Here is a 17,567-nt window from a genome sequence, read left to right as displayed (position 1 = left end):
CTGTTAGCCAATAAAACACTCGTTCAGATGCATAGATTAAAAGCAATGTTTCCCAGATGGGGCAATAATCAACTTTTACCGAGAATCCGATAAGTTTTCAGGCCAAATGAAGTCACTTCCAACACTGACTCGTTGCATAATTAGTTAAGTAATATAACTTCATGAAATGGTCAAGCGGAAATTTTATTAACTTGTACCGTTTAATTTACTTTGCTCCCTTTGCTCGTTTTTTTTTGCAACAGTAAAAATTAATTAAACTACACACATTTTTCTGGTTTACTCAAGAACGGTACATCAAATTTTTGGCATCAACTTTATCTGAAATCACATTCCTACGTTTGATTTATTGCGTTATTTGTGACCGTGTATTACTTTTGAGGCTAAAAGCTAATGTCACACTTTACGATCAGAGAAGAAAATAAATCCAAAGTGCTTTGTGTTGGAAAATGAGTCGTTTTTTATACTTTTATGGACAGAGTTGCTAGATCTTCGTGGACAGATCTCGGCCATACTGTGGTCTAGACGCGATAAGCGACCAGTCGAGTGTAATTGTTTGGGTCAAGAAGAGATTCTCGGCCGCAGTCGGTGCGCGTTTTCTGCTCGCACGCCGGTGGTGAAAAGGAAATATTTATGAGGCGGGTATGGTTCACTTGTTGCTGATAAAAGAAATGGGCCGTGCAGGAGAAGTGGCGGCTCCCTTTTTCTTACAAGTGATTTAAATAGATAGGGCAAGGGAATTGAAGCAGAATTGGGAGCAAATTTGCGTGAATTGATTCACGCTAGAGGCCTTTTGCTTTTTTAAGAAAAAAAAGCGAGGTGGAAATTTTGTCGACCGAAAAGAGTCTAACCATTTAAATACATTCTTTTTCTACTGATTATATTATAAGGAAAAAAAATAGATAGTGGATGCGAAGAATTTAAAGTTACAAAGAGAAACAAATAATGCAGAAAAATATTAATTGCTACTGATTATAGAAAAATTAAATGTTCCCAATATTTTCTTGCCAAGAGTTTCCAAACTCCAAACCTCGTAAGGAAGAAGATGGTAACAGTTTTATAAACTTCAATCTATTAATAGGTTTACTAATGTAAGAATAAATTACACCTTACAGGTACAGTGAAAACTGAAGTTATCCTACTATAACAAGGTAAAATTAATGGTACCGATGGAACATATAAAGGTTTTAATCTTTTGATGAATAGAAAAAAATTATATTTTTAATTATTCAAAATAAAAAAATATAATAAATAAAGAGCTAAATCATTATATTTAATTTAACTCATTTAAAAATACAACTAAAATTATTTGTAATTTTATAATTAAATACATAGTGTACGTATTTTGAATAATATTTTATAAATAGTTTTAATTAAATAAAAAGCTAAATAAATTACTTTTAAGGCTATTTACTTGACTTCCTTGCTTGTGTGTGCAAAAGTTTTTATTTTGAATAAAAAAAATCAATTACTCTTACATTTAATGTCGTGTAGGGATTAATACAGTTGACAAATGAGAGTTATGCCTTGCAAGAAGACACTAAAAGGCGATGAAAAATGACTTGGAAGTTGTAACAAATTATCGTTGCCTGAAAAGGAGACAAATGTATTTCGATGCTAGTTTTAACCATTTGTATAGATGCACGTGTGTACTCTAATTGCATAGAGCCTAGCTGCTTCCATTTATCACAATCTTTGCGCTTAACCTGGATGTGAAATGATCGCATACTTCAATTAGATATAATATACAACTTTCAAGACGTCGCCACGTTTTCTCGAATCTGTACGCTACATAAATAAAGTGCTAGAAACGTCGCAAAGGGAACAGAGCCAAAGAGCGGGATGGAGTAATTTGATGTTGGCTCGTAATTGAAGATGATGGATCAGGTTGTGTCTGCATGATTACACTTGGTACGCACAGTATCCTCTTTTTATTTTTTGTCCTTCCTTTTAAATAAAATAAGCGCGGATGTCATCAAAGGGTGACATTAAAATGTACCGTTTCCGTTTATTTATACTTCAAATGAATCTGGGAATCTGGTTCAAAAAATTAGAATACATAACTTAACTTAAGGTTGTTAACTTCCTGCTTGTTCAATTTACACAAGTTTTTTAAATTTAAATTCCAGTGGCAGTATTTTTAACCTTCTCTATTTCATGTTGCTTTCAATTTGACTTTGTTGACTCAAGAATCAAGTTGCAAAATCTCTTCTACGCAGCGCTTTGTAGATTTTGCCTAATAGGAGATCGCTCGAAAGCCATTTATGTTTTCTCCTAACTCAATTAGCATTAGTTTGATAAGCCTGGTATTTTGATGTCCAATCGCGAGAGTGCCTACTGCGAATTGATGACGTGATGTTCTCGAGAGGCTGCATCTCAACAACATTCGGATTAGACCAAAAGCAGATTGAGCCGTCGACGAAAACACGCCTTTCGCGGGTTGAAGACAACTTTCAAATCGAGTCTCTCCCTTGACAGCAAAAAGCAGAACCGGCAATTTGCATTATTTTAGCTTGCTCGCCGGGCGGATGAAGAGTTTTTATGCAAATCAATTCCAATAATCGATTTTCTTATTTTCCTTGTCCGTTTTTTTTTTAGTTAACTGGCAGAAGGAGGGCGCCCAAACGAGAATTGAGAAGAAGTGCAAGGGATAGTAATTTGATTTCACGAATAACAAATATTATATACATGTGCGACTCGCAGCTTTTTCTGCTTTCCGAGAAGCGAAACCCACCGACGTGCCATCCCTGTGGCGTGAGACGAGGATTATTTCAGCCTAGCTGGTTTGCCGCCAGCACGGGAACCACATTCCTCGCTTCGTTGACCCCTGCCACATATGCAACCCTTCTGTGATGCACTCCATCCGTGAAATCGGCGGTGAATTTTTGCATTTGAAAGCCATAATGCAATTTTCTGGCCCATTGGATCAATTCAAACGATCAAAGAGCCAAACAAAAAACTGGTTAAAATTAATCTTTGGAAATTTCAATTACTTTTGTTCTTTAGTAAAACTTTATCCCAATACAAGTGAATACAAACAGAACAACATTTGGAAATTTCTATGTTATAATGATTACCAATACATTTGATTAAAAAGTTTGATTATTTAGTTCTCATTTAAAAATGAGACCATCCTCTGATAATGTTTTTATTACTTTATATCTTGGAGAAACTATATTTAATTATTAAGGTAATGCAATGAAATTACACCTGAAATGAGCGGAGAAATTTTAGCGCGCATTAATAACTGGAGTAATTAAAGCTCGTTTAAGGAAGTAAAGTTTGACGCGCTTCTGTGATTACGAAATCAGTGAAATAATTACTTCTCAATCTCTCAATTAAGTTGCGATGATATTTTCATATTTTGACAAGGAAGTGGACAAGGAAGAGTGACTTGGAGTGTAAACAAAGTTGAAAACACGTTCGGCTGGGATTTCTGAATGCGAGAGATCCGAAGATCGCACAGCATGCTTGACCGCATCTGGCGCCAACATTATACGCAGTGTTCTTGAAGTAGAAATATGGGAAGGAAATTAATCGGCGATTAATATCAAAAGATGCATTCCGACAGACAACATTTCTTCCTTGTTCGTGTATTGGACAATAATGCATAGGTTGCAGGACAGAAAAAGTTGTATGACTAGTGTGGAGCGGATTTTAAGAATTTTCCGCAAGCACACTATATACATTAAAAAATGATGATTTAGAGCAAATCAATTGTAAAAGGATATTATCTCCAAAATAGGTTCATAAATATAACAAATTAATTTATTAATATATTTAATTTTGCATTTTAAACATATTCATGTCTGAACTTCGTTCAATTAAATATTTTTTGAATGATTATTTCGCTTACTTGGAAGTTATAAAATTTAGCTAATACATCTTCTGAAGATTTGTATAATTTATAAAGCAAGCTTATATCCTTTATATAAATTATAATTTTTTTTCAATAATTTAACATTACTATTGAAAATGTTCATTCTTATATCATTTTGTTCAGATTAAAATTTATTAAAATGTGAAAAAAATTACTTCGTTTACTAAATTTTGCTGGAAAATCTGCTCCCAAGGCTGCGAGAGCGTTGGGTTCAAAGCTCCCCGCGCGAGTCGGCGGCTTTTCTCACTCGCGGGATATGATAGACGCATTCGCGTCAGGTAATGCGATGCAAGTATTTGCCCGTAAAAGTACACTCTTATCCCGAGCTCGCACACATGGTGAGTTGTAAAAAGTGCATAGCCCCTGGTCGCGCTTGCGAGGAAGAAGTTGGCATGGTTTAGCCTTGGATGCACAAACGTGCAATAATTATTATCTGCGTGAAAAGCGGGTCCGTTGCTGGGAAGCTGCTCAGCTCGCTGCCTTTTACAGTATGATATACTTATGTATAATAAAGCTGGATAATTTTATGTACAAATCTGCCGCACGCAAGCATGTGAAACGTTTTCTTTAACGCTATTCTGAATTTATTTGCATACATTTAAGGAGGGTTGTTACCTCATGCAGTTCATTAGCTTTTCAGCGAATTATCACACTTCCTTCTTGAGGACAAATTGCGAGCAGCGTCTCCTATACATTTCTTTTATTTCTCAATATTTTATTTAACACAATTTTAGATCAATATATCTTTTTCTTTAACGAAAATTGCTTTTTAAGTGAGTGGTATTTAGAAAATTATTAGAGACATTACATAAAATTAAGAATAATTATTGAATTAATACAATTTGTTTTCAAATTTTATCAGAATAGAGTTTCAAAAAAGACAAAATATTTAGTAAAAAATCATTTGCTGCACATTTAAAAAAATTCCAACAAAAATTAGCATAAATAAATTATGCGGTAAATCTTTCCAAAATAAATTTCAAAATAAAAAATAGTGATTACATATTTATATAAGATAAAAAAATGGTCTCGCATAATATTTTCATTTAGATTTCAAAATTTGCGTATTTGCAGAGACAAATTGTCAGAATTAATTTTTGGAGAAAGATATCAAGATTTTTTTTTCAGCAATGAAGCATAGATAATAAATTGCTGCTCTAAAATTGGCCAATGGAAACGTTTTTTTAGTGTTGTCATTTGTGTGCAACTAACTAAGAGTCGAATGTAAATGAGTTCACACTTCTTTTCAAAACGCTGCTGTTCGTTCACGTCCCAAATAAACAAATAATGCTAATTAGTGCCGCACGCGCTCTCCTAATCAGTCTATCCTAGTTAATGAGAGAAACAAATTTGCATCCGATTTCCAAATATAACAAGCACTTTCAAACTAGAAGTGGGTGGCGAAAACGACATGCCATTAAAATATAATTATATTTATAAATACTAATTTCTTGATAATTTCTTAATATGCAGTACAGAACATACTCGCCTGAGATTAAAATTGAATTAATTAAATTCTTCCCTCCTTAGCACAAAAAATGACATTTATTTTGTTACCAGTTAAATTTTATTTATTTAATCAGATTAAAAAGTCGCTAAATAACAACCTAACAAAGTCATCTTCATTTCAAGCAATTTTCTTCGAAAAATATAATGCTGCATAATTTTGCCAATCTGGAGGTCATAATTTAAAAATAATGGATAATATTATGAGCTTATATTTTAAAAGTATTTTCATGAAACTGTATGAGCTTAAAATGTTAAAAATGGGAAGAAAATGTAAAAAAAATAATTGAATAAAAATATTTATCAGCACACTTGTTTTAGAAATTATTTTATTAAAATACAAAATGAAAGTAAAATTGAGTTAAATATTAATATGATAAAATAACACTGGTGTATATTTATATATATATATATATTTTTGATTTCAAATTTAACTTCAGTCAAAAATTGAATATGAGTAACCGTGCATGCATTTTGCAAAACCGAATTTTGATATCTGACAGGGTTAAGTGAGAGACTTATGTCTCAATTTAAGCACTCTCGCTCTTGTGCGGCGCGAATACGATAGAAGAGGATCCACTTGAAAAGTGACCCTCATCTCGAACTCTACGTAGCACGCGGTCGATCCAGAAAAGGGAAGTGCGTGATTATTATTAATGACAGCCGAACTTCTCTCGCGTAATTAGACCCAATCATAAAAATAGAATTTTATTTGTTTATGCGGGACTGCGGCCGTATATCAAGTCTTAAATTTTTCAACTCTTGTGCAATAGCGTGTGACAGACTGAGGACATTGACATTTTCGAACGTCTTGAAATAACAGGGCCCATCTCTCGACATGACGGTAATTATGTAAAGGAGCGCAATTTTTTCCATTACGTCGTAATACGGCCGGCCAAAAGCGATTTCGCAAACCGCAACCGCCGAATTGTTAAATTATTATTACAGAGAGTGAATTGGATTATATGTTTGATTTCCTCTGTCTCAAGAAGGCAATTGTGTGGCGAAAGCAAATCACAGACGTTTGAATTGGAGTGCTACGCAAATATAAAGCAGCACACACGATCACTTCTAGTTTCAAATGCATGTGAACCAAACCGTTGAGCAACGAGAGCAAGTAAAGTGTGCATTGAAAATAAAACTCTCAATGGGTTGTTACGAAGCAGATTCGAGTGTGTGCGAGAGTAGAGAGTGCATAAGGACCTATTTAGTATACAAAGGGCTAATTAAAGAAGCTTAATGCATACATATCTCTTTGATATTATGATTGGTAATGAGATTTGAATCAGGCACTTTGAAGTCTAATGATGTAGAAATAAAATATGTTTGGCAATTTTTTTTTATTATTTTATTCAAATAATTATGTATTCCTCTTTTAGTAATTAATGAACGACAATGATTTAAAGGATATATGAAATTGCGTTTAGAAATATCAAATGAAAATATAATTATGATATGACGCTGAAATAAAATGATTAGCCAATATAATTAATTGTAAGATAAGAATGAAAGTTCCAATTTTAAAACGAACAAGAAATTTTAATCAAGATTTTGCTTACAAAATTCAAAAATATTATATTAAAAATTCGATCTTTCAATTGGAGTCATTGGAGATGGGAGAAATAAAATTTATTAATAAAATTAAATGGTAATTATTTAAACAAAAACATCTATTTTTAAAGCAAACAAGGCGATTTAAATTTAAATTTTGCTATTTATATTAGAAAAATCACACTTTCCAGCTTTGCCATATTTTTCTAGAATTGTCAAAGGAGGACAAAGACCTAAAATGACTTTTGTGAGTCTCACTGAAATGACATAATAAGCACCGAGCTGTATTTAAATAATTGCAAGTTACACCCACGCATCATGACCAACATCAAATTTAGAGCATTCCTAATTTTTACAACGTAACCGTGCATAATACGACGGCGCACTCATTCCACGCAACGTTATATTTTATAATTCCCTAAACATGCAATTACCGCGGATGAAACAAGTCGCCTAACGGAGGACTCGGAGGAGACAATTTTGATGAACGCGATACTTGATAAAATGCGGAATTCCAAATATATATCTGTTGAAAATGAAATAATTAAATTCACAGGAAAATTTTGGAAATTAAGAATGAAATGTCAATATAATTTCCATTTAATTGTCAATTTAAATTTTGTGAGTTTTTTCATTTTCTCCCCCATAAATTTGACACTCATCAATTTAAATTTCTATCATTGGTCCTCAAATTAGTTGGCAAAAATCCTGGTAGACTCATCCCGACTCTACATCAATGTATTATTCTTACATATAATTTTCTGCCACCTGTTTTATTTTATAATTTTTTCGTCCGTCTGGAACATCAATAGGATCTGATGAACATGTACCTATTAAATATTCCCATGTGTTGAAGCCATTAAAGTGTTACATGAGCAATGTCTGGCATTTCCTGACCCACAATTACAAGATGGGAAGAGTGGCTGCCGCCGCCCAGCGCAACTCGTTTTTCTCGGCGCGAACGGCGAAGCAAAGGGGAGATTGGAGAAGAACTGAAAAACTTTTTTCCGTTTCAAATGTGATTCTGCATCGCGCACATGTGGTGCCGTTATGTTCGCTAGACATCACCAAGCAACTCGATTCGAACTAACACATGCAGACGAGCCCACACTTTTTAACAATGAAACCTTATCGGCCGGATCTGGGGAATAATAATGACACACAATTGCACTTGTGCGCAGAGAAAAAATACTGTGATACGCAAATGGGCTGAGTTTACTATGACTATAAAAGGCATTTTCAATTTCTCGCATGTAGTAACTTAACAAATTTTTCCACAAAACTGATTGATATTAAAAATTAATGCCAACAATTTCAGAATAAAAGAAGTGAATTATTTTAGATTAAAAGATTGAAAACAACCATAATTTAACATCCTAAATAAATTTCAATTTTTAAGTTAATTCAAGTGAACTTTAATTAAAAAATTATTCATTAGGTCTAAATTCTATTCCAATTGCACACAATATGTCAACCATAAATCGGGAAGATGATAATTTTTTTCTGGAAATATAAGTAAAATTTAAACTAATGAAGGCAGTGTTTGGAGAATAGACTTTTCCCTAAATTTCATCTCTTTATTGCAGCAAATAATCGTTTTGAAGTTGTTGGAAAATCTACTTTACTATGGATTAGAACGCTCGTTGCCAAATAAATTAGCAATTTCGTGACCACCTTTCAATTCACGACCGAGGAAGCAAGTTATTCAAACACGGTCTTGGCAGCTGCGCTCATTTTAATATATTGCATTGACGGGGTAATGACACCGACAGATTAAAAATGGAAACTTTTCACTTTCGCCCGCACTTTCCGTCGTCGTCATCTCACTCAGTCAGTACGACAGATAATTCGCTGTCATTCCTATCAACATCATGCGCCGGGGCGTATGTAGAAAGCTGCATTTTCCATCCGAGATAAATATTGTGATCCTCGACCAGCTCACCCGTAGTTCTCAATTTGCATAAAACATAAAAGTTATGTACTATAATTTTGTATGTGTACGTGGGACATTTCTCATGCCGCTAATTGCAAAAAGGTCATACCCTCATGTGCTGCGCAGGAAACAATGAGAGTCTTATTTTATTCATGAGGCAATTTCCCATTTTAATCTGCGCGGCGCGCATCTGACAGGGAAATGAAATAAAAGTGTATGCTATTAAAAAGAAGTACTCTCTTCATGGGCGCATCATAGAATGGAAACTTCTTGCTGGAGACTTGTGAGCAGAATTTCAAATTTCCGTGTGACAATCGGCTTTATACATTTGTATGTACTAACAGGAAAACCTCTCCTTCAATTGATTGTTTGCAAAAGAAAACGCGTTTATATAAATTAAAGATCATTGCCGCAGTTGTTTGTCAAGTATTGCTGATTGTGAAAATACATCAGTGGAGCGTGACTGAATTAAAGAAATAAAGAGAGATGCCCAGGAATGTTGATGTGATTGACATTCAGCAAAATCTCCTTTTGCGAAAAGTATTCATTGTTTCTATTAGCTATAAAATACATTTTTAGCCTCAAAACAGGTTTAAAGTTCAAAGACTCCCTGAAAATAAAATGTTACGTACAATCACGTACAATTATAACCAAGGTTTCATACCCAAATTAATTGAAATCGAGGGATTGAAAATATTGTAATAAGTTGTATGAAATTTAGGATGTATTTTAAGAGTTCGGCTGAGTTTGGCAACAGGTCTTTAGATGTAGAATTCAAAATTCTTTCATAAAGGATGCAATATAAATTTATAATTTTATAATCAAATATATGAAGCAAATTATAGAATCAGAAAACATTTGGTTAATCATTCATGATTTTTGATACTAAACAAAATACTGCTTATTACTATTTATTCTACTCTAGTTGATACAAAAAAATTGAAATTAATTGAAAATATGATCAGAAAAAATTTTTATCATCAATGTTATATAGAACTGCGAATAAGTTAAATGTACAGTAACAATGAAAATTGAGTTAAAAAGAATCGACAAACACATCAGTGAGTTAAAATTAAACACAAAATGTCCCCTAAGACGTATCAAATTATAGCCCACCATTAAGCGCCCTCCGTAATTAAATCAAAACATGTCGCAATCAATTATTCGTCGGCAGCCAAATTCCAACCGCAAATTCTCACTACGCCGCGAATATCGTTCAGGTTCCCACAAGTACTTGCAGCTAAAAAAAATAATCGGCAGCAAGAAGAGACGAAGGCCAAAATTAAAAGGAGGGCCTGCTGTTTGGAAAAAGTAATATATTAAATAAATAAATATGTATAATTCCAAGCAGGTCTGAAAAGCAAAAGTAAATATAGGTGGTCTGGAATGATAAAAGCTGTACCGCCGCCGCCGCCGCCGCTTTTCTCTCTTTTATAACAAGTCGACTCCATAAAATTTTTCTGCTAATCAAACACTCGGGCAGTCTCAAAAGAGCGATGCGAATTATTTCTGCACTAAAAAGAGCAAAGAAATCTTTCTGGTCTGCCACTCTCCGCAGAGCCAAAGGGTTGCCTGGCAACATCTTTCAAGAGCACGGGCGCCTCTCTTCGCACAAAGGGTCACTGACCTTGCAGCAGCAAGATTTACCTCATGTGAACCGAGATGAGACAAGGTCTACTGAAATATAAATTGTCTGAATTTGCCCGCAAAGAAAGAAACTTCAGACCTTTTATGGTGAAATTAACTTGGCGGAAAAGTTAATGAACTAGAAAAAATAAACGGCAAGTTGAATAATTAATAATACAGTGCCCTTGATGGAATAATTTAATTTTAACACCGTTCTCAGAATTATTATATGAAAGAGACAAAGTTTTTATTATTTAATGGGGTAAATTAAAATTTTGTGTGGTGAAAATCGATAGTTTTGTTTTTAATTTGAGAAAGTATGGAGGTTCAATAAAAATGTTGGAATAATTCACAGAATTATATTTACGACGGACATCGGAAGATCATGTTCACATTAATACATTCGCCTCCAAAGTAATAAGAGTGTTTTCATTAAAACACCTTCGAGTGATTTAGTTTTTTGAAAATGTGTTACGGTCATAAAAAGTCGTGCCGTGTTGCATCTTGTAATTTCTCGTAAATTCCAGCGATGAATAAATATAAAATGCGAGATTGGGGTCAGAAATAAGTTTACGATTTTCAATTTCTCTTTCTTTCTTTCTCGTTTGAGATGTTCTACTGTCGATCTCAAAGAAAGATCTCTCTTGGTCGGCGCGCGATAATTACCCAATTTTACACCCAAAAACAAGCATTCCATCGGAGGTATTATGATACCTCAAGCGTTAGGTCAGTAGTGAGTCGAGAGATCACTTTCAGAAGCAGTAATAACAGCTGCCGAGATGATTGCTTCGAAAACTGAGAGCGTGTGTTTTATGTGTGTCTTGGTCACAGATGCGTTTTACACGGCTGAGACCGATTATGCATTGCTTAACTCCTTAGCTTGTAGAGTGTTCAGACATTTTGATTGTTACAGAGATTTATGTAATTTATGAATTAATTAAGCAATTAAGTATTTAAATTTTCTTAGAACTACACGAGCTTAATAAACTACGCCTTAAAATCGAGAAAACTATTTTCTTTAATAATCAATTGTGGTTCGAGTGCTGTATTGCAATTCAACCTCTGAAAACGCTTTTTCTTTTTTTTTATTATAATTATCAACCTGATATTTTAATTTAATGTAGAGCAATGCAAATGAACAGGGTTTGATGAAATTGTAAACGAATTTTTTACCTTATAAAATTTAATTATTTAAGAATTGCATAAACATGTAAATATGTGTACAGTGGATTTTTTTTTTTTTAAGATTTATCCGTTATTGTAGAGTAATAATAATAAATCTGGTACAAAATATATTGAGTTGATTTATGTCAATTTGTTGCAGAATTGAACAACATAATTGATTTTTTTTTATTCAAGCCCATTTTAACAAGGAGCTTGCGATATCTACAGCAGTAAATAAAACTTCTCAACCTTAAAATCAATGTAAATTTTTAATGTCTACTGACCTAATGATTTTATTTTCCCATCTTCATTTGGGTGATTTGAACGTGATTTTCTGAATTTTTTAAATTGTGATTGGGCCATTTTTGGGAAAAAAAGTTATTTTAGAAAATTCCCATGTTAAGAAACAATGTTTAGATTTCAAAAATTCAGTTCTCCCTATAAATTTAATTTTTCTTACTACGTCTTTTTGGAACTGACATATAAAAACCAATGATAATGTAGAGAAAAATCATCAATATTGATCAGGCCGTTTTTGCTAAAGTCGCTCCTTTAACAAATAAAATATAGTAAAAAGTGTTGAAATGATTCATTAGATTAAAATTAAATCGTTGAGAAAATTGTAATGAGTTTTGGAAACATTCACGTTTATATTTAAAATAATGATTGTTATTAAAAAGAAATAAGAGGGAACAAGTGCTAAACGAATAAAACAAAGAACTTTTAAGAAAAGTGGGAAAGTGTAAGCATATATTTGCAGTTTTTAATTATAAATTGCAGGGCAAATATGTTAATTTTAATAATATATGAAAAACTTATTAATGCAATTAAAAAAAATATTACAAATATTTTGCGTTTAATAAAGTTAAAATATTATTTATATTAAAATAATAATAATAAGTACAGCATTATAATAAAATAATCTTTATATATAACCTTTTGAAACGTTATTTTAAGTCTCTTTTTAAATGTTTCATTTTTATTTTGTGTCGTTCCGATGATTGCAAACGCGAGTGCATGCGAGTGAAAGTTCTAGTGCATCCCTCGGATCGATAGCATGCCACACCCTGCGTGCACCCCATTGTGCCTCTCCCTCTAAGCATGGCCTGTTGTCAGAGTGCACTAGAATACTCTAGTACAATGCAAGACAAACAGTAACGGGTGGAGTCCGCCGCGAAACAAACCTAAGTGGCCCACATGCAACCCTTACTTAATTCGGGGAATATTTTTTGCGTCTTTTCATTCAGACTGACAATACAAAGCGGCAATTTAGGCCGCGTTTATACGACACATGCGTATAATCTTATCGCAGCGTGTGTTTGTTTTGATAGAGTTGTTTTCACAATTTTGTAAAAGTATCTTCGAACTGCTCCCGCAGAATGGCATTGAGTTTTTTAAATAACATTTGGAAACATAAAATTGTGTATTTTCTGTTAACAATTTAAAGATCGGGAACAAAACTAATGCGTCAGTTAATGAATAAGGCCGTGTCTGCGGTTTTACATAAAATGTTGAATGAAAGCGAGACTCACCCATCGTTTTTTGACCTTCTTCTCCTTCTTCATTTTGGGCCACTCACTCCAGTTAAATGTTTGTCACGTGCACACAGACTATCCCTGGTTTATTCTTAATTCCGTACGCGGTAATTCTTTTCAAGTAAATTTCATGGTCAAGGATTTGCCAATTTGGTTCAGCGAGCCTCCGCTAGAGGAGCAGCAGACTTGCTCTGACGTTTTCGCACAAAAAACTATTCTAAAAATCTGAGCTCTTTTTTTTAAATAATTAATAATCTCAATCTCAGATTTTTGCTGCATATTATCTAGACAAGTTTTATTTTTTACAATGTTGGTCTAAATGTTACTTATGTTTTGTATTAATAGAAAGTATTTGCATTTCAAAATTTTAAATAATTTTGAGAAAAGAAAGATATTCTTCCTACCTCTACTTCTTGCTCTGTTTATTTTTTGTTTTCTTCTTTTGGCCTCCAAAAACCATACTTTGGCGTGGTTTAAATTGCCTCCTGTTCTTCTCAAGCTGTCGCATGATTGCTGCTGTTATGTCCATCTGCAAGAAAAATAATACAAAAAAATTTAATAACAAAAAATGAAATACAAACATACGGTATTGTTTTAAGTTAAAAGAAAAACATTATTAGTCCTTAATGGAATATTTTTTATTATTATAACAGACACGCAAGCAAACAGGAAATAAATAATAAAAACTCCTATAAAAATTATGCAAAGATTAATTTTGCATTAAAGTTGCAAAGCATAAAAAAGGCTCAAGTTTTCCAATAAAAATCTTGATAAGACCATAGCAATTAACTTACAGGATTTAAATACTTGTTGGATTAAGCAAAAAAAATTTGGCTAAGAATAACAATTTTTAAATTTAAATCAATTAATTCATCAGCTTTCGAATAACACCCGCATCGTCATGTAAATAATTGTGTCATGAACCAGTCATCTTTATAATGGAGTAAAATTGAAATTTGGAACAAACCTGTGTTCTCAAGAAAAAACTTAAATTTTACACAATAGTGCACAAAATTTGCCTGCAAATTCAAAAAAACTCTTGACTTCTTCCATCACACAGCCGCTTATCATTAAAATGATAAAAACAATCATCATGTTTATATTAAGTATTGCTCTTAAATTCACTTTTGAACCTCTAAAAGTCAACAATGTTCTTTAAAAAATACGGAATTCCTCTTTCATTTTTCTACAAAGCTAACAGGCTCCTCAGGATAAAATCCTGTCGGAATGGGCTTGTCGAGCGGCAGTTTGGCAAAAGATTCAAAGTTGGGCACAGTCAGCAAAGCGCTTTTCGTAATGAAATTGTGCCACAGCGACGGCGTTTTCCTTGTGCCAAAATAGGAGCCCCAGTCTTTGGCCAGGAGGACTTTTAAGTCGGGGTGCGGAGGCTCCAGATTGTTTTCTCCCCACAACTCTTCGATCACTGCCAGAGTGTCGCATCGGGTGAAATGGAATGGTGCGTACAGGTCCTGGACTACGTTGTCTCCAACGTAGAGGCACTTTGGAGTGTCTCCTTTCAGTTTTATTTGTAGGAACTGAAAAAGTATCAAAAATCAAATTTGAAATCTCCCAAATTAAAAAAAAAATCCCTTATAATGAGCTGCAATTTATTATTGAAAATATTATGATTATTGAAAATAAATGATGCTTGATTTTAATAAAGACACACCCAAAATAAAATAATAAAAAACAAGACAAAATTGAGTGGCGCCTTCTGCGCCACTAAAAAGGGCACAGGCCAACAAGACTTTGTCTTGGCCTGACCCTAAAAAAAAAAAAAAAAAAAAAAAAAAAAAAACAATTCAGAAATTTCCCCGTCTCTATACAATTTTTTTCTTCCCAAATTTTGTAATTTTTTTATACCTCCATTAATTCCTGCCAGTTTCCTTGACTAACCGAAACAAAATTTTTGTCAGCCAGTTTAGTCAGATCGTCAATGGGATCTCCTTCCTGGTAGTTTTTCAGGGAAAGGAAGGGTCTGTTGCTGGAGAAGAAACCTGGTTTCTTGGCAAAGGAGACGACAATGTCGAACAATTCCCGCCAGTCCGGTCCGAGGCAGTAGGTCGAAGTGTAGTTTGCAAAGTCAATGTGCGAGCCAGTCAGCATGAAAAGCTTCTTGTTTTGCTTCTTCAGACTCTTGAGCCACTCAATGGCCTCGGGTGGGCACCTGTTCAGGTACTTCTCAGGGTAGCTTCGGAGGTTTCCAAAATAGTGGCCGCCATCCTTCGCTGCGAAGTTGTGTCGGCTGAACATGTAGCTTAGCCCGTCGAGAATGTCCGACCAAATACTGCCAGGGACTCTGAAATTTGAAATCAAATTAGAATTGATTTGAAAAATATTTAAATTGTTCATTATTATTGCATAAAAATTCAAAATGCACCAAAATTGTTATACAAAATTTATATAAAACTCTATAAATAGAAAATTATACAGATCATTGAAATGACAAAATAGATTTTGAATTTGGCCTCATTGTAAATATGTAAAAATTAAGGGAAAAATGTTATTCTTTAAGCATTTCTGAAAAAGTAATTAATATTTTACAGATTAATATTTTATGTGATCATCTTTCAATAATTTTAAAGACAAAATCTGGTAGCGAAAAAATTTAAACAACAAAATTACTTTGGAATCTTCTTTGGTCCCCCATTTTTCTCATCGTAGTCGTCCACAAGTCGGGCAAACGCCAATGCAGCGGGCATGTCAAAATAGTCAAGCAAACTTCGCAACTTGAGAGCCACAGGTCCATTCCAGGTGGCGAGAGGCTCATTGTAGAGAGCGGTGGCAGGTTCCCAGGTGCGTTCGACTCCGTACTGGGTTTCGATTTCCTCGTCGGTGAGGAATTTGGTGCCATGGGCCGCGCGCCAAATGGTTCCGTTACCAGAGATTCTCAGGGTGTTTCCCTTTTCAAAGTCCAGGGTGAGACCTTTCTGGAGAAATTCAAAGTCGATGGGGATTTGCAGAACTTTTGAGCTGTACCCCTTTTGGTCAACGAGGAATTTGCAGAGAGCGTCATATTCCAGCTGAACCATGTTTGTCAGTTGGTATCTAGAAAGTTAAACATTTATTAATTTATGTAATTCATTTATTTTAATCAAAAATGGAGTAACAAAATAATACTTATTTTTAAATATTTTTAAGTTTATTTATTTTTTTTTTATTAGTGGGGGAGAAAATAAATTACCGAAATCACTTGATACTTTAATAATGTTTCTATGAATTGCATATCTTTGTTTTCAGTCGTCCCGTTTAGAAAATTGCTGTGGATTTTGTCATCATAATCATTTTATTTAAAAAAATTTCTACTGCCATAGAAAATGAGATAATTTTGTTATTATTTTAACACTTAAAAATATATATTTCCGAATTTAAATTGGCCGAAAAATACATATTTTTTTCTTTAAACGTTTGAAGTTTGCAAAATATCAAATTTATTAACTTTCAAAGGGCTCAATTATCATCAATTCTTGCTCTTATATTAAATATATTTCTTACAGGATAATTCACTTCACCGTTATTTATGTAAAAATTGTAGTTTTTAATGGGTACCATTTTGCGATCTCTTTAAATTTTCATCTTTAATGATGTTTGATTATTAAATAAATTGCAATAAAAATATAAAACTAATTGTAAGAAAAAATATTAACATAAGTAATGAATGAGTAGCTTTTGTTGTCAAATTGGCAACACTGGTTTTTTTGCAAGCTTTTGCAGCATTAAAGTTTGCAAAAAATCCAACTTTGACAGATGTGGATTTTTGATTTACCTGCAAATTGTGTTGTCCAGGTCAAAGCCGACACAGTTGTAGTCCGCGAGGTTGAAGTGGGACGGAATGGGCCTGCCGGGCCCGCCGGCGGACCCGCTGATTTCCATCGCTGGTTGCGAGGTGGTGACGAAGGAGTGACGCGCGGGGCGGTGCAAAAAGACTGGCGAGTCGCGAATCGAAGCGAAAAACAAAAGGTTGCAGCGACTGGAGAAAAGCAGCGCTCGCATTCCGTCTAATCAGCAGCTCGGCGGCTCAGTCTATTTTCGCCGCTTGCGACATGATTTTCCTTCGGCCTTACACCATTCGCTCGCGGTTGGTGCAGGTTGAGAAAGAAAATTATTGGCACGTGTGCACTCGTGCCAACCCTTTCGCGAAATTCCGAAAACGAATAAATTGCCATTATCCGGTGGTTTCAATTTTTCTTTTTATCTCAAGTGTGTAATTAATTGAGAGAAGGTCGTTTCTCTGGTTGAGGATTTTGTTGCGTGGGTTATTTTTGTAGCCTTGAGAAAGAACGAGTCGGAGATATCTCGGTTGGCAACGACCGTTCTCCGGTGCTCAATTGTGGTGCGCGACGCGGCTAAAAAACGGGGCCGCGCAGCGCGAAAA

The 17,567-nt window shown here is 34.1% G+C and overlaps 2 protein-coding genes across 2 annotated transcripts in view; both read right to left on the bottom strand.

The window, feature by feature from the left end:
• Window positions 1-13,721, bottom strand: part of LOC132193969 (uncharacterized) — a 39,246-nt gene extending 25,525 nt beyond the window's left edge. Inside the window, exon 1 of the mRNA XM_059614982.1 lies at window positions 13,597-13,721. The gene's annotated coding sequence lies outside the window, so the exon portion shown is untranslated. The remainder of the gene's footprint in view (window positions 1-13,596) is intronic.
• Window positions 13,722-13,812: 91 nt separating this feature from the next.
• LOC132193962 (5'-nucleotidase domain-containing protein 1) lies at window positions 13,813-17,338 on the bottom strand. Its single transcript, XM_059614965.1, has 4 exons — window positions 16,959-17,338; window positions 15,818-16,240; window positions 15,056-15,491; window positions 13,813-14,727 (listed from the first exon to the last, which is right to left on the bottom strand). Exons 1-4 carry the CDS (start codon window positions 17,183-17,185, stop codon window positions 14,371-14,373), a joined length of 1,443 nt encoding a protein of 480 aa, XP_059470948.1. The 5' UTR covers window positions 17,186-17,338; the 3' UTR covers window positions 13,813-14,370.
• Between the last annotated feature and the right edge of the window lie 229 nt (window positions 17,339-17,567).

Source organism: Neocloeon triangulifer, unplaced genomic scaffold (assembly GCF_031216515.1).
Source record: "Neocloeon triangulifer isolate White Clay Creek 2 clone unplaced genomic scaffold, ASM3121651v1 ptg000001l, whole genome shotgun sequence".
Classification (NCBI taxonomy): Eukaryota; Metazoa; Arthropoda; class Insecta; order Ephemeroptera; family Baetidae; genus Neocloeon; species Neocloeon triangulifer.
Note: the sequence above shows the minus strand (reverse complement) of the source record. Positions and strands in the feature narration are given on the sequence as shown.

What these genes read in the sequence shown, in the direction of transcription:
- LOC132193962 (XM_059614965.1), bottom strand. Translation starts at nt 17,185, where the DNA reads ATGCGAGCGCTGCTTTTCTCCAGTCGCTGCAACCTTTTGTTTTTCGCT. An exon ending in CTGGACAACACAATTTGCAG is followed by an intron (nt 16,241 to 16,958) that starts GTAAATCAAAAA and finishes TTAACTTTCTAG; the next exon opens with ATACCAACTGACAAACATGG. An exon ending in ACTGGCAGGAATTAATGGAG is followed by an intron (nt 14,728 to 15,055) that starts GTATAAAAAAAT and finishes ATACTTTTTCAG; the next exon opens with TTCCTACAAATAAAACTGAA.